At 56.6% G+C, this 23463-nt stretch overlaps 1 protein-coding gene across 3 annotated transcripts in view; it reads right to left on the reverse strand.

Annotated features, from left to right (window-relative positions):
• Positions 1–7611: 7611 nt before the first annotated feature.
• The window catches only part of HTRA3 (HtrA serine peptidase 3), a 31241-nt gene continuing 15389 nt past the window's right edge, over positions 7612–23463 (reverse strand). Inside the window, exons 3-9 of one of the 3 annotated variants that reach the window (XM_045528569.1) lie at positions 21742–21964; positions 19544–19738; positions 18767–18799; positions 17039–17153; positions 10894–10942; positions 10064–10159; positions 7612–8729 (exon numbers count right to left, since the gene is read on the reverse strand). In XM_045528569.1, the coding sequence (XP_045384525.1) occupies positions 8564–8729; positions 10064–10159; positions 10894–10942; positions 17039–17153; positions 18767–18799; positions 19544–19738; positions 21742–21964 (877 nt within the window). In that variant the 3' untranslated portion in view covers positions 7612–8563. Of the gene's footprint in view, positions 8730–10063; positions 10160–10893; positions 10943–15150; positions 15940–17038; positions 17154–18766; positions 18800–19543; positions 19739–21741; positions 21965–23463 lie in introns of those variants that run through there. The other 2 variants (XM_045528571.1, XM_045528570.1) reach the window with 2 other exon arrangements.

Raw genomic sequence — 23463 nt, forward strand, 5'->3', positions numbered from 1 at the left:
CGGAGGAGCCATGAGAGCCACTACCACGGCGGGTGCCAGGCGTGCAGGTTTGGGAGTGAGACACCTGGGCGGATTTGAAGCCCGTTACAGGTGAGCTGTGTGGGTGGTAGAGAGGCTGTCTAGCTTCTCTGGAGAGGCCGGATCTCTGAGGGAGGGGTCAGCGCTCCAAAGGAAGGTGGCCTCCCTGCCACCTCCGGCCTGCACACCCTCGAGTGGAGCCACAGCAGGCTCACCTGCCTGGCACCCCCAGGCCAAGGCCAGCTCCTCTTTCAGGACAGAGGCTGGAGATGTTGGAGGAAACCCACACGGGGACTTACCGAATCAGCCCAGTCCTTCGGTCATGTTCAAGCAGAGGAGTGAGGCCGGCAGACACAGGAGAGCGGCGCAGCTGGGAGGTAGACCAGGGGGGCAGACAGACCAGGGGGACAGACAGACCGGGGGGCGGACAGGGCTGGCCCCGGGGGAGCAGGGCCGCCGTGCTTTCTGATGAGTTGGCTTAAAATCATGCTAATTACTATCCCCAGAGAGATTTGAGCTTTAGCATCCATAAAACAAGAAGAGGTTACTGTAAAAACTTTTAAAAGAAGCATTTTGAGAATAAGAGGGAGCTTATAAAAAAATAAAAGAGAAGAAACTGAAGCAAAAGTCAAGGAATTCTTCCTGGATTTATGTGGCCGAAGACAAAGAGGCGGAAAACGGGGTAATGACGTGGTCAGAGCGAATGACGTGCCGCACGCCAGGCCCTGTTTTAAGTGTTTTAATAATTTAATCCCCAAGTGGAATTCTGGTTATCTCCGTTTTGCAGAGGAGACTGAGGAGGGAGGAGCGCGCTGCTAGGAAGCTGCAGAGCTAGGACCCCGGAGCAGCCCCCGGCCCAGACTCTGGGTGCTAAACGCGACAGCACCTTGCTCTGGGACAACCCAGGGGGCAACATCTGGAAAAAACCAACTTGGGTGGTAGAGCCGAAGCCGTGCTGGGAGGGAGTTTATGCCTTAAGCACAGATATTTAAAGAGAAGAGAGGCAAATTCAACCCAAAGAAGAAAGTAGAAGAGAAGGAATAATAAATGTGAGCGCGGAAATTAATGAAATAGAAAGCAATACACGATGAAGAGGGTCAACAAAGCTAAACCTTTAAAGAGTAATAACATTTATAACCCCCGGACAAGGCTAATGTGAGAGAGAGAGAAAGAGTACAAATAACACTGTCAGAATGAAAATGGGGACATAATTGAACAAACTGAAGACATTAAATAAATAAAAAGAGAAAATTATGGACAACCAATGTCAATAAATTTGAAAATTTAGATGAAATAAACATATTTCTGGTGAAATACAATTTACCTAAACAGACACAAGAAGAAATAGGAAATATAAACAGTCTCATAGCCACTAAACAAATTAAATCCATAACTTAAACCTTCCCACAAAGAAGACTCCAAAAATAGATGTCTTTACCAAAAAATTCTATTACCATTTAAGAAAGAAATAATAATAACTTTACACAAACTCTCCTGGAGAGCAGAAAAAGAGATCTACCCTCTTAAAAAACGTGCAAGTGCACAGTCCCGTATGGTTAACTACAGATACTGCGCTGCACAGTGGATCCCCGGGACTGCCTCACCTTGTGTACTGTAACTTCATATCCATGGGACAGCAATTCCTCATACGCCCCCTCCCCGCCCACGGCGACCACCATTATATCGTCTACTTCTACACTTTTGACAATTTTAGACGCCTCCTGTAAGAGGAATCACGCACTATTTGTCCTTCTACACCTGGCTTATTTAACTTAGCGTAATGTCTTCCAGTTCATCCACGAGAGAGAGTATTTTCAATGTAGAAAACAAAGCTCATTTCTACACTATCCAAAAGAACTCCCACCAAGCAATAAGAAAAAGGCAACTTAAGAGGATAGTGGGCAAGACCCAGACAGGCACCGCACCAGAGAGGATACCTGAGTGACCGATGAACGCTCACTCGGCAGGTCGCCTGCCCTCATTTGCAGTCACGGAATTGCAAATGGAAACCCACGAGTCAACACTACATGATGCCACAAATCCAAGACCGACAACGGGAGGCATTGGTGACGATGCAGAGCAACGGGAACCCACATACACTGCTGGTGGGAGTACAAGTTAGTGAAACCAATGCAAATCCAACAGATGCCACTTTGAGAAGTTTGCATTTCTACCAAAGTGAATAGGTGTATACCGTGCGACCCAGCAGCATCACTCCTAGACATGTGCCCAGCAGAAATGCTCGTACAAGTCACCAGACACGGGTGTGAGGTTGTCCACAACATGATGTACTGTAGCCCCAAGTTAGAAACATCCCAAATGGCCGTCCACGGGAGCCTGGGTAAAGGAATTACCGTGTGTCCAAGGGACAGATGTCATACAATGGTGGGAATTGATGGTCACAGCTACACACACCCACATGCAGGAATCTCATTGAGTAAAGTCGATCAAAAGAAGCCCGATGCAGTGAGCACACCACGCGGCTGCATTTACAACAGTTGGAAATGCGGTGAGGCCATGTGCTTAGGCGGGAGACTATAGAAGGAAGGGGGAAGTGATGTCCTCATGGGCAAAGATGCAGATGACCTTTGTCGGGAGGGACTGGCAGGGGCCTGGGGGCCTGGGGAGAGGTTCTGGAGGGTCAGGGCTCTGCTGCTCGACTGGGTGCTGGATTAGCTTGTGACGGTGCGTTGAACTGCTACACTTGGGGCGCTTTTCTACGTGAGTGCCACACTTGCCAATGAAAATGATTTTGAAAGAATAAAACAGTTTCGAGTACGTCTGTCAGCTCTCAGAAAGTCCACCCCACATGAGCTGTGCCATGCGTGCCCCTGCGTGTGCACACACTCACGCGAGCTGTGCATGTGTGCGCGCTTACACGGCTGTGCACGTCCCTCCTACCTTTGCCTCGCCTGGGCTCGGCGGGGCCGGGGCTGCTGGTCTGGGAGGATTTGCAGAGGTAGGTCCGGGGCATTTTGCAGACCGCCAACCTCTGACCTCTCCTCGGGACCTGAGAAGGTAGAAGGGCGCTCTTTGGGGACAGAGGGGAAGGGAGGCTTGTGACCACCATGGGCTGACAACAGGGCATCAGAGGAGAGGACACGGGCAGCTCCAGGGGAGGTTCCCTCTCAGCTGGTGGGAGGTGACACAGGGGCTCCTCTCTCCAAGGACCCGCGGACGGTGGCTCCAGGGCCCAGGGAGTAGGGGTCTCTTCTTCTGAGGTTAAGGGAGAGAGGTGGGGAGAAGGGGACCCATTTCCCCTTGCAGGCTCACTTGCCTGGGATGTCCCTGGAGCCTGGTGTGATCCCGGGATGGGGTCTCAGTGACAGCCACAGGGGTGCAGGGATGGTACATGGCCTGCTCCATCAGAGGGGACACCTACAAGGTGGAGATTGCTCCCACATTCTCAGAGAGGATGCTGGGGCTCAGAGACATTGGTAGCAATAAGGAAAGTGGGGTCATCTTCCTCCCACCCCCATCCTGTCACCTCTCTGTGTCTGCACACCCCTGGGCATCCGGGCGTTGCTGGACATTGAGTTTTGAGGTTTGGTTCGGAGCGAAGTGGCAGGCGCTGGCCGGGAATTGTAGAGTTAAGAGGCTCACGAGCCCCATTCTAACCAGAACGCACCCGCTGAGCACCTGCTCTGTTCCTGGCGCTGGGGCTGGTTCTGGGACGCAGCTGTGATTTAAGCAGTTTGCGGCTCCTGGAGCTGACGCTCTGGGGAGGACGCAGTCAGTTTCTAAAGGAGCATGGAAACGAACGGATAGCTGGAGACCACGCGTGCCCTCGAGGGTCCCCAGGCCCTCCGCACGGCAGGCTCAGGCTTCTAGAAGGGCTGCCATGTGGGGTGAGCATTAGAGGGTGTGTCCGTTTTCTGCGGCTGCTGTGACAAACACACAAACTCTGTGGACTAAAACAACACACATTTCTTCCCTTGCAGTCCTGGAGGCCAGGAGTGTAAAACCGTTCTGTCTGGGTTAAAGTCAAGGTGTCAGCCCGGCGGTTCCTCCTGGGGGGCTGGGGGGAGCACGCTTCCTTGCCTTTTTCAGCCCCTGGAAGTCACTGGCATTCTGGGCCCCTCCCTCAGGTCACTCCCACCTCTTGCTTCCACTGTCACAGCTTCTACTCTCCCTCTAAAACCATCTGCACCCCCCTTCCGAGGACACCATGGTCACCTCAGGCCCACAGGATAACCTGGGACGATCTCCCCACTTCAGGGTCCTTCACTTGATCACGTTTGCAAAGCCCCGTTTGCCATGCAAGACATTCCGGGGTTCTGGGGGTCATGACCTGGGCGCCTCTGGGGCCCCTTTTCAGCCACACGGAGGGGTGGTGAGCAGGAATGACGCCCACCAGGGCGGGTGAGGGCTCAGGCAGGAGCGGCTGTTCCGAGGCCTGGCTGGAGAGAGGGGTGGAGGGAGGTCAAAGCACACCAGGTCCCCCAAGGCCACAGACCACGGCCAAGGGCAGGAGAGCCCTCGGGGCTGTGAGGGGACAGAGGTGGTGGGGCCGGCCTCACGCCAGTGCTGACAGCGCGAGCTCCCCTCTGCTGCCCTGGCCTCCGACCCATTCCAGAATTTCCTTCTTTGGTCGTTGTTCTGGGTCTCCTCATCCTGGAGGGGCAGGGAGGGACTCAGAAGGAAGAGGTCGTGACCGCAGGTCAGCTGCCGGAGGCAGGGCTGAAGACCCTGGACGACCCCATGCCAGGGGCGGATGTTTGTCCTGCTGCAGCTGCACCACAGCTGCCTGAGGGACAGGAGCCTGGCCCTGGTCACCTGGAGGCCAGCCACCAGCCCACGTGTGACCGGAGCAAGTCCTGCCCTCTGGGCCTCGGTCTCTGCCTCCAGACAGTGGGGCCTGTGCCCGTGGGACTGCAGGTGCTTGCTGGGGATGCGAGGCCTGGCGGGTGCTCCTCCCGGCAGGCGCTGCCCATTGGCACCCTGCTTGCGGCCTCGTAGGACACACAGCGGAGGGGTGGGCCGCGCCCAGTGCGGGCTGCACGGGAGCCTGAGGGTTGCGCAATGGCCCCAGCGGCAGCTGGCGGGCTCTGGAAAAGTTGTTTTTCACCAAGTGCAGCTGGAGAAGCAGCCGGGAGGCCAGCTCCGCCCGGGGGGTGGCCAGGCCTGGAGGGGCCCAGAGGAGGACAGAGCCCACTCCCACCGTGGCAGGGCTAGCAGGGCGGGTGACAGGGCGGCCCCCTGGCATCAGGGGTGGCTGTCTGAGAGCCGGCTGTCCCTCTCTGGACAATGGCGACCCCTGGCCTCCTTGGATGTGCAAGCTCAGAGCTGAAGGCCCCAACAGGTCAGCTAGAAAACTTCAGAACTGAGACCACCGCCCTGGCCCACTGACACCCGAGCTCAGAGACCCCCACAGCCCACCTCCCCATTTCATGGATGGGCCAGCTGAGGCTAGATGGGGAGGGGCTGGTGGCAGGGAGTAGAAGGATGGGAGGGAAGCAACATTTTGGGGGCTCTTTGGGGACCAGACCTGAGTCAGGAACCTCCTACTTGGCGTCTAATTCAGTGTTTGCACATTCAGTTCACTTCCCTGCAGATGAACCAAACTGTTAAGAAAATATCTCCATTTCCCAGATGTGGAAACTGAGTCTGGAGAAGTCATCTGAACCCAGCCTCCTGACTCCTTGGGCCCCGCACGGGATCTCGGGCAGAGGCCTCCTGTGCTGGGTGTAAGTTGAACTTGGTCCAGACAGAACCAGGAGTGCTCAGCCCATTTGTGAGTGAGTGGGACGGAGCTCGCGGTGTCCGCGAGCTTGTCTTCCCCCCGCTGCGTTGCGGGCAGAGGCAGGTGGTCAGGAAGGTGGTCTGAGCCCGGGGGTAGGGACAGCTCCAGGGGTTGGGGACAGGCATCAAGGGAGGGGAGCTGGGCTTCTGCCCACCACCCCATAGGCACAAACGCAGGGACAGTGGGACCAGGCAGAACCCCCAGACGTGGTTCCAGAAATCCTTACAGTGATCCATGACCTCTCAGATTTGAGAGGCTTCTCTGGCGGCCCCCACCCTTGGCTCCGTGCCCCCCGTTCCCCTAAGCACTGCCTCTCGGGTAACTGACAAGTCCACTGCCCTCACTGCCCTCTTCTCGAGCCCAGCTCCTCGCACCGACGGGCTCCGACTCTCAGCTGGGGCCCAAAGGTGCACGAGCAAGGGCCACGCCTGGGGGGAACAGACGACCCGCCGGTGGGAGTGAGGGCAGAGGCCCGGACGTGGGCAGATGGGCCCTTAGGACCAGCTGAGATGGGAGGTGGGCAGGACCCACAGCTGGGGGCTTTGGCACACTCCCGGTGGGGGCGGCACAGTGGGGGCCGGGAGGGAGGCTGAGCCTGGCTCAGGGGCCTGGCTGACTTTCACAGACGTGGGCAGCAGGGTGGCTGCAACAGGAGGGCCACACTGTCAGAGGCCAGGACTGGATGGGCTGGGGTGGCATGGGGGCCAGGAAGCATCTTGTGGGGCCACCTCTGTGCCTGGCCCCCTTCCTCCCCAGCAGGGGCTGGTGCGGCCTGGGCGCAAGGAGGCCTGGGCAGTGAGCGGTCACCTGAGCCTGCAGCTTTCAAAACTAAGGCCGGTGAACCAGATCGGGGCCCTCCTGACAAAAGCGCTGCAACCTTTTCCCTGTCCTTTCTGGGTGTGGGCAGCGCTCTCCTGTCTGCTCCTCACCCTGGAGCTGGCCACCACCCAGCCCAGTCTCCAGGGATCTCCTGTGAGACCTGCCAAGGTGCCAGACAGGATGCTGGCGGCTGCCACGGCTGTCTGAGGCCAGCTCCTAGCTTCAGCCCTGTTCAGGGTCATTTAGAATCTGACCTGTTGAATCTCAGGCCCTCAGCTGAGCAGGACCGCAGTTCTGTAGCGCACCCCTCCCTGGAGGGAGAAGGGGGTCACACAGCCACCAGAGGCCGGCTGGGGGCAGACCCTGCCCCTGTGTGAGGTTGGGCCCAGGCTCCCAGATCCTGCTGAGCTCAGTGACTCAGAGCACAGGCTTGGCCGACAGCCCTGGGGTCCCTCCTCATCCCTGTGTGCACCCCTCACCCCCGGCCCTGATGCCCCCCACAGAGCCATCCTAAGGACTCCCCCCTGGGGAAGTTCATGGCTCTTGATGCCCTGCTTCCAGCCACCCTGGGCTGTGTCCCTGGACCTCCTGCTTTTAAAACAAAAATCTTCCTGCCTCAGTTTCCCCATTGCTGAGTGGGTTGCAGTGAGGGTGATATGGGACAGATGCGAGGACAGCTTTTCCTGTGGCCAGGCAGGCACAGTGAGGTGCAGTGGGAGCTCCCCTTGGGCGGCTTCCCAAGGGCCAAACCAATGACCTTGTCCCCTGAGACCACCAGGAGGCTGGTGGCATCGGCATTCCCCTCACGCAGAGGAACAGGCTCAGGGGCAGCAGGGGTGCTTCTTGCCCAAGACCGTGGAGCTTGAAGTGCAGGAGCCAAGATCCGAGCCCCAGGGCCTGACTCACAGCCCACCCCCTGCAGCCCACGCAGCCCCGAGGGCTGGTGTGTGGTGGAGACTGTGCAGGGCCAGGTCTCGCACGGGTGCCTGCCCGCGTGTTAGCCGCGGATCTCCAGAAAAAGCGCCGGCCAGTGGAGGGGGAGGCTGCCCAGACGCCCCTGCTGTGTAAACTTTAATTTCCATACAGTAGAGAAACATACAGTACAAGCAACATTGGGGGTCGACTCTACAGCGAAGCCCACACGTACACCTGGAGACACGCGCCTCCCCCAGACAGGACAGGGAGGCCGTGGGCGCCCACTTGCTCTGGGTGGCAGTTCCGTGAGAATGGGCTTCCGCAGCCCAGAGCTGCACGGGGAGGTGAAGCCAGCTCAGTCCTGGCACTCGGCAGGTCCACAGTCCCTGCGGGCCACCCACGGTCGCCTTGGGGGGGGATACGTTTCTCCAGGCAGCTCACCCACCTGACCTTCCCGCCAGTGCAGGACACGCCCTGCTTCCAGCCCGCCTGCTGCCTGCCAGTGCGGGGCTCGTCTCGGCAGGCAGGGGACATTTGCTTAGCACCTGCACCGGGCTGGACCCCTCAAGAGGGTCAGCCGTGGCCAGGCCTCCAGGGACTCCAGGCTGGCGGGCAGGCAGCCCCTGCCCTAGAATGAACGTGGTGGGTGTCGTGGCAGAGGGAGCCGGGCTGTGGGTCGGGAGGTGTTTGTGGGGGAGGAGTCTTGGCAGTGGGAGCTGAAGTAGGTTGGGGGCAGCAGGGGGCACTGCACACAGAGGTTTCCCAGGTGCAGAGGGAGGAGGCTATGAGAGGAGGAACTGCCGGAGTTTCCTAGATGTCCCTGGCACGTGGAGGTGAACTTCAGGAGCACCAGCACCAAGTGCCATCCGGCCTCCCTCTCCGGCACTCCCCTGAGGCTGGGATTCGAACCCCTGGCCAGGTCCGGCCTCCGGCTCTGCCCCTGGGCGGCCCAGGAGGAGCTGCTGGCCCTGCTGAGGACTGACAGAGGTCCTTCGTCCGGATCTTGGGGAGGCAGCGCCCCCCACCGTCTGCAGGCTCTGGCGCTTGGCGCTGGAGGAAGGCAGCCCCTCACACGACCACCTCGGGCGCGATGCTGAAGAGGAGGTCGTCATTGCCCCGCCGCACCTCCAGCAGCAGCGGGGACTCAGTCAGGACGGCCTCCTGCAGCTCGCTCGAGTCCGCCAGGCGGCGCCCATTGACCTTGACAATGATGTCACCATCTTGGATGCCGCCCCTGCCACGGGAGAGACCACGTCACCAAGTGCAGCCCACCAGGCCGCCCGGTGGGGCCACGCTCGGGTGTAACAGCAGCAGTTTAGCAAAACTCATTTCTACGGGAAAGAACAGTGCCCTGGCCCCAAGGCGCTTACACCAGATGAGAGCCAATGTCATGGCGGGCAAAGGACTTCTCACACTACTCCTCCCACACGTCAGGAGGGTGGGTTCAAGCTCTGGCTGCAGCCTTTTTAGCTGGGCTGCCTCTGTGCTACCCTGTCCCTTCCAGCCTCAGTTTTCATGTTTGCAGTCCTATGTGGAGAAGCACTTTGCAAATTACAAAGACACGCAGGTGTCAATTCCGATGCTACTGCAGTTACTAAAGCTTCCTAGGACCTCCGCACAAGAGGCAGGGCTCTCAGTGCGGCCTCCCTCTGCATGAGGCTCGCTGCGACCTCCCTACCTCCAGGAAGGAAGGAGGTGGCATCGTGGCTGGGTGTGTGGGCACCAGCATCAGACTGACACATGCCAGCTGCATGACCTGGAAGAATTAACTTCTTTGGGCCTCAATCTCCCCACCTGTAAAATGGGTAGGGGCAGCGGCCTGCACAAACCTGGCTGCAGTGAGGATTATCAGAGGACGTGCATGAGCCGCAAGGCTCACAGGGCAGCCTCAGCCAGCATCAGACACTGGCGCTACTGATCCCCTCTGTCTCTGGCTCTTGAGGGGCCCTGCACGTGGCCACGTGGAATTACAGTCTAAAACCACAGGTCTGACCCAGCCCACCCACTGCACAGATGAAGACCAGAGCCAAGGAGAAGCCACTTGTTCGGAGCCCTCCCTGGGCAACAGAGCCACCGTGCCAGTGTGCGGTGACGTCGCTGCACTGCCTGCCTCTGCAGTCGTGTTGTAACCCTGTACTTGAAGACTTCAAAGAAAACAATGCTTCATCTCGTTTGACCTTCACAGAGTCTCCCGGGGGTAGAAAGAGTAGACAGAATCGTCTGCATTTTACAGATGAGGAAACTGAGGCCCAGGAAGACCCAGGCCGTCTCGTGGGCCGGTGAGAGAGTCAGACTCAGAGCAGGTTCTCCGCCCTGGCAGGGACTCTTTATCTGCTGCTCGAGGCAAGGAAGTTCTGGCCTAGGTCAGACATGGCCAGGGCTCTAAGGGAGTGTTCATCTCTCTGGCCCACCCTGGCTTAGAGGACAGGCCAGAATCCACCTGCCCCTTCCCTGCCCCTCCCACATCACTTTGCCAGGAAGCTCCAGGCACTGGGCCCACCCTACCCCCACCAGCCAGGGTATCTGGATGCTCCCATTGGCCTTCCTGCCTTCCCTGGCAGAGCCTACCTCTGAGAAGGTGAGTCTGGCACAACCTCTTGCACATAAATGCCACTGCTGACTGCAGGGAAGTCCGGGTTGCTGGCCTTCAGCTCGTCCACCAGGCTGGAAAGACAGTTCAGCTTGAAAGGCTGCTCTTCGGAGCCACCCCCGGCTTCTCGGCACAAAGCTGCCCCGTCCCTCCAGCTCCAGGCTGGACACGGAACCCCCTCTGGCCCCCACACTGCCCTACCTGCCACTGGCCACTCCGTGTCCCCACCAGACACAGGCTGCTCAAGAGAAACGTAGTGGCAATGGCTAGCTAGACGTGGGAGAAGGGAGAGAGGGATGGGCTGACGGGAGGAACAGCAGGAGGACAAGTGGGCAGATGGAAGGACAGACGGATGGACAGACACACAATGGGTGGGGCATGGGATGGACAGATAGAAGGTTTGGACAGACGGTGGGATGGGAAGATGGATGGACGAAAGAGGAAGAACACAATTAAAAGATAAGTTGGCATACTGGTCTTGATTATAACTTTCAAATGAAATCCCTGGATTAACAGTTGCCAGTGGCAGAAATGGGAAGAATGATCATTGTGGGGACCACATGGCTTTGAGGGAATGGTCAGTTGACCTAGTTCTTCCCATGCTCTTGAGAAGGGCAGAAGGAATCTACCAGGCAGAGGAGGGAACGGCATCCAAGCACAGGTACTGGCCAGAGCGTAGGTCAGAAGCCCAAGTGTGTACTGCTCCTCGGAGCAGCTGCAAGTGGCCTGGCATGGCTGGGCCAGGGTCTGGAAGGGGCCGTGGGGGTGTAGGATGGGAGCCGGGGGGCGGCGCCCTGCAAACACCCACCTAGGTGTGATGGTTCGCATGCGGATGCCAATGAAGCGCTTCTTCCAGTCTGGAAAGAAAACACAGCGGGACTTGGTTAGAGCTGCTGTGAAAGCCACCACCCACCCCCTAAGGGAACAGCCAGGGTTAGAAATTGCCCAGCAGGCCCAGGAAGCAGCAGGAGCGGTCCTGTCCACCCAGCCCCTGTGTGGTCAAGCATCTAGAGTTGGCCTCTTCTCCTGACTGCTCTCACAGAGCCAGGAGGTGTGCTATGTCCTACGTGGCTCACCCCACACTGGCCTCATATCCACCCCATCCTGCACCCAACCATGTCGGCTCCATGCCCAACCCCAGTGCCCAGCGGGGCTCTCCTCTCCAGCTTCCATGCTGCTGGTTCCCCAGATTCTCCTTGCTTGGAACTGAACTTGTCACCCTCCCCTGCCTTCCTCCTAAACAATATTAAGTGACAGTGCCAGGGCCCTGTGGTCAGAGCATCACACACACAACCCACAGAGAGGGCCCCTCCCCCAGCTTCTCTAGCCTGGGACTCAGTAGGTGCCTTACCCAGAAATAATTTTAACACATTCTGAACCATAAAACAAGACTCAATAAATTTTAAATTTTCATCTCACAAAAGTTTTCTGACCACGATGGAATTAAACTAGAAATCAATAATAGAAAGGTATCTAGAAAATTCCCAAATACTTGGAAACTAAATAAGATACTTCTAAACAGCCCATCTTCAAAGAAGAAATCAAAAGGGGAATTAGAAAGTATTTCGACTGAATAAAAATGTGTATATAACATATCAAAATTTGTAGGATTTGGAGGGAGTACTTAGAGGGAAATTAATAGTCCAAAGGGGCCTACATTGGAAAATAAGAAAAGTCTCAAATCAATAATCTCACTTTCCATTTTAAAAACTAGAAAAAGAAGACCAAATGAAACCCAGAGTAAACAGAAGAAAGGAAATAATAAAGATAAGAGTGTAAATCAATGAAATAGGAAACAAAAACACAATAAAAATTTTTAAAATAAAACTGAGTCTTTGAGATCAATAAAATTTATAAATCTTTGGCTAGATTGATAATGAAAAAAAGAGAGAAGATACAATTATCAATCAAGAATTAGAGAGGTGACATCACTACAGATCCTACAGACATTAAAATGATAATAAGAGAATATTATGAACAATCTGATGCCAATAAATTTGACAACTTAGACAAAATGGACAAATGTCTTGAAATTTCCAAACTACCAAGGCTCACTCATGAAGAAATAGAGAAGCTGAATAGCCCTGCATCTATTAAAGAAATTCAATTTGTAGTTAAAAATCTTTCCAGAAAGAAAACTTCAAGCCTGGAAGGTCTCACTGGAGAATTGTGTCAAATGTTTAAAGAAGAAATAGTAGCAATTCTACACAAACTCCTCCAAAAAACTGAAAATAAGTGAATACTTCTAAACTCATTGTCACGATACCAAAACCAGAAAAGAAAACTAGACCAATATCCCACCTGAAGATAGATGCAAAGATTCTTTAAGTAAATCAAATACAACAATCTATATTAATAAAAAGGATAATACACATGACTAAATGAAGTTAATCCCAGGAATGTAAGGTTGGTTTAACATTTAAAAATCAACCAATGCAATTTACCACATTAACAGACTAAAAAGGAAAACCTTATGGTCATCTCAAAAGATGTACAAAAAGCATCTGACAAAATCTAACATCTGTTCTTAATAAAAACTGGAAATAGAAAATAACTTACAACCTGATAAAGGACATCAATGAAAAATCTTTAGGTAACATCACACTTAGCAGTGAAAGACTGAATATTTTCTCCCTTACATCAGGAACTGAACAAAGTTGTCCATTCTCACCAGTTCTATTCAATATTTTGCTGGAAGTTTATCTAGCCAGGCAACACAAAAAAAGCATTCAGATGGGAAAGTAAAACTCTTTATTCACAGACTGCATAACATTCTCTGTAGAAAATCTGATGAAATCTACAAAAAAATCTCCTAGAACCAGTAAGTGAATTATCAAGATATCTGATGATCAACATACAAAAATCATTTTTATTTGTATATTCTAGTAGATATAATTCTCCAAACCACCAGAAATATGGAAATGCAAAGGACCTAGAAGAGCCAAAACAACTTTGAAGAGGAATAACAAAGTTGGAGGACCTACACCACTGGAATTCAAGACTTATTGTAAAGCTACAGTAATCGAGACAGTGTAATATTGGTCTAGAGACAGACAGACAACTGGAACAGCATGTGATCATTTTGGGGGACAAAGGTGTGCGGGCACTTCAATAGAGAAAAGATAGTCTTTCCAACAAATGCTGCTAGAAAAATTGAATATCCAAAGCAACCTCCCCCCAAAAAAAACCAAAAAAATTTTTGATCTATACTTCGCACTACTAAAAAAAATTCAAAATGCATCATAGTACCAAATCTGAAACCTCAAAAAGTAAAACTTCCAGAAGAAAATGTAGGAGGAAATCTTTCAGGTCTCAGGTTAGCAAAGATTTCTTAGGTACAACACCAAATGCATGATCAGTTAAAAAAAATTGGACCTCATCAAAATTTAGGAAACTTCTGCTCTTTAACGACACTGTTAAGAGAATGAAAGACAAGCCATGGAATGGGAGAAAGTATATGCAATTCACTTATCCGGCAAAGGGCTCATATCCAAGATGTGTAAAGAAGTCCCACAACTTACTGATAAGAACATAAACCACTCACATTTCTTAAATGGGCAAAATATTTAAACAGAAATATGACCAAAGATTAACGGATGGCGAATAAGCCAAGTGGGAGGTGGTCGGAGCGGGCGGGTGGCCTGACCCCATGGGTCTGGTGGGCTGCAAAAGGCTTTGGTTTCCTCCCTGAATCACAAGCGTGACCTGCCCGCAGTTTTGAGAGGACCGTGCGCTGTGGGATGGTCTCCGGGGCGAGGGCAGTGACAGGAGCACGGCTGGACCTGGGCTGTGGGTGTGAGGGCAGGGTGTGTCTTGAAGGCACACGTGTCCAAGGCACTTGCAGGGGTGGGCGGGACAGCGGGGCTGCAGGGGTGGGGGTCCTGTCAGGCGCACTGGAGTGGGAGCTGCCCATCGATGTCCATGGGGAAGCTCTGAGCCTGGAGGTGCGGAGAGGACTGGGGTGGGGTGCAAATCTGGGGAGTCCCTTTCTGGGGGTGTCTAAATCCACGACGCTGGCCAGGCACAGCCATCTTGGGGGTGCTTCCTGCTCCCACTGCCTGGGGTCCCCCAGTCCCTAGAGCCTGCTGCCTCTCCCTGCCTGAGGTCTCGGCCAGAGGTCACCTCCTAAGTGGGGTCTCCCTGCCCCCATCAGCTGCAGTCTCCACCCTCATGTGCTTTGCCCCTTCCCCCAGCCCCAGGGCATCACTCCAACCTCATGGCCTGTGGGGGGGGGGGGCGCTTTGATGGCTGCCTCCCTGCCGGAAGGAAGCCCAGAGGGCAGCGCCCCCATCTGTCTGGCTGTGGGAGTCCAAGGCACAGAGCGGGCACTTGTGTGGTTGCCCTGGTGCCGCTGACGTAGACCCCCCGAGTGGGCAAGAAGGCGGAGGCTCGCGATGGGCTTGGCTCTCGGGGACTCTTCCCCTGGAGCTTCAGGAGAGGTGTGCAGAGCGCCCGCCAGCCGGGCCACCTGGCTCCCCACCCTGCCCCTGCCGGGTGGGTGGGCTGCCTCTTCCCGCCTTCTCATCTACTGGGGAGGGACGAGGGACTCGGGACTCCACCCAGCACGGAGCTGGGGCTTCCAGAGTCCGTCTCTGACCTCTGAGCCCGGGGAACCCCGTGACCTCTGAGCCCAGAGAACGTGCGTCCCCTCTTTCCTGCCCCCCCGACCCCCACCCCTGGCCTCCCTGCAGCTCTCCGTTGTCTTGTGGGCCACAGAGATCGGCAGGGACATGAGGCAAATGAAGGTTTTACCCCCAGGCCAGAGGTGACCACTGAGGAGCCGTCTCCCACAGTCACAGAGGGGCAGACATCCGCATGAGTTCGGACACCCCACCTCGTGGGGACATACTCTGGCCCTAAAGCCGGCTGAACCCCAAGCCCTCCCAGGGCTCCCGGCCAAGGCAGTGCCACAGCTCCCCCAGACCAGCGTGGAGGTCACTCTATACCCTGAAGGCCCCCACTGGCCTCTGCACCCCACTCCCTAGGCAAGATTAGGCAGTCCACATAACGTCTCCTTGATTTAATAAAAAGCTTGTTCGTTTTAAAGAACTTTAGATTAACTGGGTTTGGATCATTTGATGTTTTTATTAAAAAAAAGAAAAACGAAGACAAACACTAGTCAACTTCAGAAGGATTTTAAAATAACAGATTCCATTATTCCGCTGAGATTTAACAGGCTCTTCAGTTAGTCTGCACTGTCCTTGGGGAAGTGACACATCTCTGGGGACAGGGATAGGTATTTCCTGGGGGCCTGGGGCAAGGTCAGCGCTGACTGAGACAGTCCCTGTACAACAAAGGAGCAAACAAACCCAGCCCCAGTGGGCCCCGCCTGAGGGAGGGAGGAAGAGGCAAAAGGGAAGAGGATGCTGTCAGCCCACTTCCAACCAAAGGCACCTCGCAGCTGAGTCTGTGCAAAGTGCAGCACCACTGATCTGCAGGAAGTGGCCGAAGTCAAAAGACCCATGGAACAGAGGATCATTAAACTGGAAAGTCTCCATCGTCAGAGAAAGGACCAAGGCTAGGACAAGTATGAAAGTACAGCCCTGGGTCTAGTTGTGAGCTTCCTAGCAGCCAAGAGGAAAAGGGCTCGAGAGGTTATACAGTCCCCACTGTCCAAAAGAAGAAGCCTTCAGCTTCTTTGGGAAGGACAGGCTCTGCCTCACTCTGGATCATCTTCACATAAGGGGCACTGGAGAAGAAACAGAGGGTTACTCCACAGCAGCTCTCCACGTGACCAGTCCTCATGGCACCGGTCCTGGCTGCACTGGGCTCCATGTGCTGGGCTGGCAGGGTCGTGGAGGAGGGGCAAGCATGAGGAAGGCTTCCTGCTCTCAATGGACTGCTGGTGAGGGGGCTGAGAGGAGACAGGGAAGCAAGTTGAACGTGTGAATAGCGGGGCTGAGCCAGGCCTGGGCATTGGCCGTGAGGTGGGTGCAAGAGACACAATGGCAGGAGGGAGAAGCTTCCCTGGGATGGCCCCCAGGAAAGGCCCTGAGATCAGAAATGTGGCCTCGCTCTGGGAGGTGGCTGTGACCACCAATTTAAGAAAGTGAGTGGGTGTTCCACTTAAGAGAGTCGCCGTGTGTCCTGTTGAGATCTCCACCAGACTGATGCTCAGGGTTCCATCTAGGAGCGGGCAGGGTGGGCTGCACATCCCTTCTGGATGGGATGGGGAGATGGGGACAGGGAGGAGGGTGACTCCAAAGATCAGGGCTCTGCTTCCCTGGAGTAGAAGATACCCTACTGGGTGGTCTGCATGGCCCACAGGCTGGAAGAGGGAGTGCTTAGGGATGGGCAGATGGATGGAAAGAAGGATGAATGGATGGATGAAGGTAAGGATGAATGAATGGGTAGAAGAAAGAAAGGAAGGTTGGATGGATAGACGGACAGGTGAGTGGGTGGATGGATGGACGGGTAGTTGGACAGGTGGATGAGTGGGTGAGTGGATCAATGAAAGGAATGAAGGAAGACAGGCGGAAGGGTGGATGGATGGATGGATGGATGGAAAGATGGATGGATAGGAAGATGGGTGGGTGGATGGATGGGTGAATGGTGGATGAATGGATGGATGTATGAGAGGATGGGAGGATGGATGGATCAGTGGGTGGATGGATGGATGGGAAGATGGATGGATGGGAGGATGGATGGATGGATGGATGGATAGATGGATGGGTGGATGGATGGGAGGATGGATGGGTGGATGGATAGATAGATGGATGGGTGGATGGATGGATGGGAGGATAGATGGATGGGAGGATGGATGGATCAGTGGGTGGATGGATGGATGGGTGGATGGATGGATGGGAGGATAGATGGATGGGAGGATGGAAGGAGGGATGTGAGCAAGCTCACACAGAACCTGTGATGGGCCCTGGTCCCAGAGCTAAAAGGGGGGGTCTCAGCCCTGGGAGAGTGTTTGTCACCTTAGCTGCCCCCCCAGGTGAGCTCTTTACCTTTGATATGCTTGTCCTGGAATTCTGTGAGAAAGCGTGAGATGCGGTCCGAGGGGATGGCAAAGGAGATGCCAGCAGCGACCTTGAGCGTGTTGATGCCAATGACCTCGCCGTCCTGAGCAGGGAGGTCAGAGTAGGGTCACGGGGGGTGGGGCAAGCACACCGCTGCCCACAGAGCACCATGTCTACAGCTCTGCTTCCAGAGGCTGACCCTGGCTGTCCACGCCCCACCTGAGAAGCTCCCAGGGCAGCCCCAACCGTCCTGGAAAGGTTGCTCTTGGGGACACATCTGTATCAGTGACCCCAGCTCGCCTCCCTGGAAAGTGTCGTGGGGAAGCTCGCAGCTGGGGCCTGCCTCCTAGGCTCCGGCGGCTGCGCCCTGAGAAGCAGTGCCCCCTGGGCCCAGGGCGCCTCCAGGCCACGTCCAGAGGGGTGGCCCATCTACCCTTGCTTTCAGAAGTTGGGGGTGAGTGGGGCCAGTGGCTCCCCTTACTCTGTCTCCTTGGAGCCTTCTCCCCTCCACCCTGCCCTGCTCTCCCCCTCCCTGCCTGCCCTGTTCCGGCGGAAGGCTGGTGCCATCTGGCAGGATCTGCCCGGGACTGGGACCTCACCCTTGGCAACTCCTGGGAAGGAGACCCTCCCGGCCACAGCGGGGCTGAGGTGCTGACACCCTGCCAGGGCCTGGCCAGCTCACTAGGGGACCCCTTTGGGGCCTGGGGCAGAGCCTTGGACCAGGGCACCCCTGTCCTCCTGGTCCCTGGGAGCTCATGACGTGGCAGGACCCAAGAGTGTCGGATCTGGGGGATGGAGGTTCTGCGTCCACCCTCGCCCTGTTTGCCCATCCTCAGGCCCGCAGGGCGTGTAGTGGCCTCCTGATCGTGGCTTCCGGGCCTCCAGCTAAGCCACCCATGTGAGCTTTCTCGAAACCAGCCCATGCCCTCCACCCTGCCGAAAGCCCACAAGGGTTCTCGGGAGTGCAGGGTGAAGCCTGTCTGCACATGTGGCCTGAGGCCCAGCAGGAAGGGGACTGCCAGCCCCTCGCACGTCTGCTCATCTGACCTCTCCCCTCAGATCTCACGCTGTGCCTCCTCCCTGGGAGTTCCTTCTCCAGGACCCAGTTCCCTCATTCTCTGTGGCTGTGTCAGACGCTCCTGGCTCCAGGAAGCCCTTCCTGTCTTGCATCAGCCGAGCCCTCCCTGCCCGGCCCCCTCCAGAGCGGGCTCGAGCTGCTCACATCACACGGGGGCTTGTCCATGTCTGGCCACTTTCTGCCTAAGGCTGGGACTGTGTCCAAGGAGCTCTGAACTTCCTGTTTTATTCCCAAAACATCTCACCTGGGATGAGGATAAGCCTAACTTTGGGGCCCAGGACAGAACTGGGGAGGGACGACTGAGGGGGTGGAAGAGAATGAGGGTGCTCCTCTCGAAAGCCTGAGGGCAGGGAGTCCCGGGGGTGAGCGGCCGCATTCCTGCATCGCCCCTGCCCAGGCCTGGGCTGCTGTTCGCAGGTGAGCTGTCATTCCTGACAGCTGCCAGCATCTCTGAGGGGCACAGGTGGCATGTGCGGAGGGTCCTGCCCTCTTTCCAGGCCTCCAGCCCAGCCACGTTCCTGACTGTTGGGCCTGAAGGTTCTAGGGCCGTTTGGTGGGTCCTGTTCCCTCTCGACGCTGTGCCTCCCGTATGAGAAGAGCCCCAGGAAACCAGAGACTCTGGTCTAGGGCACACTTACCAGGTTCACCAGCGGTCCCCCGGAATTCCCATACTGCAAGGGGAGGAAACAGGGCGTTAGCTGTGCTCGAGCCCCGCCTGAAGGTTCCCGGAGCTCCTCCAGCTCTGACTCAACCAGTGTAAGAGACACTTCGTCAGGTCTCAGCCCAACAGCATCGAAAGGCCTCGTGCTGTCCCCACTTCACGGTAGGAAAGCCGAGGCCCACGGAGGCCAAGTGGACGTCACCCGATGACCTGGTTGGACGAGCTAGTGTTCTCTACTCACACCACGTGCTTTGGCGTCCCCCCCGTCCAGGGATGAGCAGCACCCATGGGGAGAATGCAGAGTGGGGCGCTACTTCTCATCCTGCTGGCCTGGGGAGTCTCTGCAAAGACTAAGGCTCCAGCAGAGTGCCCGAGCCACGGCAAGCCAGGGGGACTTCTGGGGCCTGTGGGCAAAGTGCTCTGTGAATGCAAAGGTGCCAGCCAACATAGCCGCAGTCTCGAGAAGCAATGCTGCCTGGGGAGACATCTGCACGGAGGTGCCTCCGGGCCGTGGCCTTGCCTCTCATCTCTGAAGGGCTGTCCGAGTCAGGGCGGCACCTCTCACTCCCAGGGTGCCTGGGTAGAAGGCACAGGGTCTGAGCTCCACGTAATGCAAAGAAAGAACTTTCCAGCAAGCAGATGTGTCGAGTGACAGGATGGCCCTGGGGATGGGGCAAGCCTAGGCAGAGACCACCTGCCTGGGGCAGGACTCGGGCGCGCATGGTGGGCGCTGGCCTCCCGCCCCCGCACTCACGTTGATGATGGCGTCTGTCTGGATGTAGTCCATGTCCGAGTCCCGGAGGCCCAGCTCCTTGCCGTCCCGCTGGGCGGTGCTGACAATGCCCGTCGTCACAGTGTTCTGCAGGGCGAAGGGGCTGCCGATGGCCACCACAAACTCACCAGGCCGCAGGTCTGCTGAGTGACCCAGCAGCAACACAGGGAGCTTTTTCTAGGGGACAGAAGGGGAGGACACAGAGAGGGAGGCTCAGCCATCCACCTGCGGCAGGGACCAGGCTGAGATCCCGGCAGGTGGTCCCAGGGCAGGCGGGTGCTGCTGTACACAGCCCTCAGGGGTAAAAGCACAGACCAAGGCCAGGACAGCCTCCAGCTGAGACCCAGGGCTGGGGTCCAGGGAGCGGAGGCTCAGCTGTGCCAGCGAGAAAAGGTCTCCCCAGGGCAGGCCACAGGTATCCATTGTGGGCAGGTGTGCAGAGAGTCCAGCTGCACATGGCCTCGGAGGTCCTGGAGCCCAGTGGTCCCTGGTCTCTCCGAAAATGTGGTAGAGGCTCCAGACAGCACTACACCATATGCACTGCACACACACTGCCGCATTTGAGGGGGAGCTCTGCAGGCCCCTGGAGCCCAGCTAGGGACCCTGGGAGCCTCAGTTTTGGAATCCTTGAACAGCTCACTCTGATCTCCCAATATAGACACACAGAGAGACTGAGGCCCAGAGAGGAAAAGTGACTTAGCCAAGCTCCACCTCCCCCCGCTCCTCCTGCCACTGAGACACCTGCACACTCTTCTCTTGCTTTCGCGTGGGCCCAGCGGAGCCTTCTGTCTGTCTGACTTTACACCTAGCCTGGGAGCACAAAGTAGCCATGCTCTGGGTGCCGGAAGCTGCAAGGAGCATGCTCCAAGGAGGTGCCTGGGCACCTGTCAGAGGTGCAGAAGCCACATGCGTGCATGTGAAATCGGCGAGGGCAAAGCTCTGTCAATCGCACCCACATGGGTCTCCTGCTTCCGGTTTTGCACCAGTCCCCAGGAGAGGCTGGGAAGGGTCCGGGGACCTCTCACACCACTCTGCAGCTTGCCGTGGGTCTGTGGATGGCCAGGCCAATGGGCCGCACTCCAACTCTGGTCCCCAAACCGTGGACCCTGTGGACGGCCCCATTACCTCCGCCCACTGCTCTTTCCAGTCTTTTCTCTTTTGTTGTTTGTCACCACGTCAAATGAGGAAGTTTTTACTTAAGAGTTGTTTTTCATAGCAGCTATCAACAAAAGAAGAGAGGCAAAATCCACCAGTGGGAGTGGTGCGGGGCCTGCTGGCAGGCGTGCGTGGGCATTCTCTGTGCTGCCGGAAAAGTGAAGCTTCAGTCTGTGACACAGAGGTCCCCGAGGAGGAACCAGGCCCGCGCAGCCGGAAGGCGAGGACTCAGAGAGGCGACATCTTTAAATGCTGAGTGGCCACAGAGTGAGAGACAATGATGTCTGAGACCCCCAGGGAGGCTGCGAGCTGGGAAAGGGTAAGCCCGTCCTCCCGTGCCACCTCATGGTGTGCAGAGGCCCCAGGCAACCCCGCTTCGGCCCAACTACAGCGACGTAACTGCAACATTGGGCATGACTAGAGCAAGCTGGAGCCAGGCCTGGGTCCTAGCCAAGCGTGCTGGCCCTTGCCCTGGTTAGCTGTGATCTTGGGTGCATTCCCTAACCTCCTCGAGCCTCAGTTTCCGCATCTGAAATCCCAGGATAATGAGGGCCCTTCTTTGCAGGCCGTGGTGAGAATTGTATGCCAGCCTTTCAGAAATGGCTGGTGGTAGTGATGGGAGGGTTACTTTGGCCCCAGTATAGGAGGCACCGATGTGGAGACAGAGGAATGGGGCACTGTCCCTCTGCCACCCTGTAGGGACAGTTGTATACCCAGGAGTGGGCCTGGGGTGGGGGGACAGTGAAGAACCTCCTCGGGGAGCAGTGTGGGCCCCCCACTGTGGGCCGCCTGCTCCTGACTCTGCCCTGCACCTGGCGGCTCAGGGAGTGCAGTCTGGGGCCCAGCGACCCAGGTTCTAGGCCCATCGTGATCCCTGACTCTGAGCAAACTTCCAGTCCCATCTGGGCCTCAGTTCCTCCAAGCGTCCCCTGGGAAGGTGGACTAGCACATCCTGGGGTCTGGAGTCTGGGGAAGAGGCCCCGTGGCAGCCTGGGGCACCTGCCCTCCCCGCCTGTGCCACTCACTTTGGGATGGATCTTGATGGTGGCGATGTCGGACTTCTTGTCGATGTCCTTGATCGTAGCCTCGTAGGAGTCTCCGTTCTGCAGCTGCACCTTCAGCTGCTGCCGGCCTGAGACGGCGTTGGTGCTGGACACCACGTGGGCGTTGGTGACGATCAAGCCAGCCTCCGACATGATGAAGCCCGAGCCGCTGGACAGCGGCACGTTGCGGCCAAACAGAGGGTGTCTGCAGGCAGGCAAGCACGGGGCACTCAGTGGGGCACTCGGGCTGGGGGTCTGGCCCGTGGCAGGGGTGCAGGAACGTGGGTTTAGAGTCCCTTGGGCCCGAGTTTGAATCCTGGCTCTGCCACTTACAAGCCACTTAAGCCTGGACCTGTTCCACAGCCATAAAGAGGTAATGATGCCTGTCTCTGATGAGACGGGACAGCCGTGAGTGTCAGACGACTCAGCACACACTCAGCACCCTGGCTGCGGAGTGCCGGAGCCAGACAGGCCGGGATTCCAATCACAAGCCCAGTCCCCACTAATTAACTGCCTGGCCTTGGGCCGTCATTTAAGCTCCCTGAGCCTCAGTCTCCCCACTGACGAAATGGGATGACAACACCCACTGAGTGGCGCTGCCCACTGGCACTTTAGACATTTCGGTGCACTCCCTCAGGAGGGAGACGCACCAACACACGTGCAGCACCCACCGGAGCTGCCAGCCGCAGGTGCCCAGGAATGGGGGCTCCCTGCAGAGCCAGGGGCAGGTCTCCAACTATGCAGAGGGCTGAGCTCAGGGGTGGGGGGCGAGAGGCTTATTCCCTCCACCCTCCACCCCCACCTCCACCCTGGCCGGCTGCCTGAAGCCCCAAACGCGGCAGTGCTGGTGGCAGGCTCTGCCCTGTGAGTCCCACACCAGGCAGACACAGAGGGACGAGTGCTGGACACCCCGATGGACAGCAGCTCACAGGCACAGGGTGACACCAGCTTCAGCAACTGTCTCTGTCAAACGGGACTGAATGGGCAACACAGCCAGTGCGGGTTCTGCCCTTGGTGTTTGCTGATGGGAGACGGTCCCAGCCCTCACCACAGCCCCACTCCCAGGCCGGGAGGGAGGAGGAATGCCACACGCAGCTTGGGGCCTTAGGACAGGTGTCTCTGGGCAAGTGCTCAGTCCCTGAGGCTGCTTAGTAGAGATGAGCCCGGAACCATGCTCGAGAGACGGAACAGAAGGGGTGGGAACGTCAAGCACAGTCTCCACAGAGTGCAGAAGTGTCGCCTCGGCCTGTAGTGCTGGGACAACAGCTAATGCCACAGAGAACTGAGCCAGGAACGAGGACATTTAATGCTCATGGCCACCCTGCATGCAGGCATCTTGGTGGGTCGTGTCCCCTACAAAGATATGTTTGAGCCCTGAGCCCCGACACCTGTGAGTGTGGTCGTACTGGGAAACATGGTCCTTGCAGGTGTAATGAAGTTAAGACAGTCAGACTGGCGCAGGCTGGGCCCTAATCCAGGGACTGGCGTCTTTATAAAAGGGAAATGCAGACAGAGGCACAAGGTGAAGGCCGTGAGATGATGGAGGCAGGGACTGGGGCGCAATGTCTACACACAGAGGGGCACCAAGGATTGCTGGAAACACAGAGAGGCCGGGAGAGAGGCCGAGAATAGAGCTTCTCAGAGCTTACAAAGGAACCAACCCTGCTGACACCTCGATGTAGGACTTCCGGCCTCCCGGACTGT

Source organism: Lemur catta, chromosome 17 (genome assembly GCF_020740605.2).
Source record: "Lemur catta isolate mLemCat1 chromosome 17, mLemCat1.pri, whole genome shotgun sequence".
Classification (NCBI taxonomy): Eukaryota; Metazoa; Chordata; class Mammalia; order Primates; family Lemuridae; genus Lemur; species Lemur catta.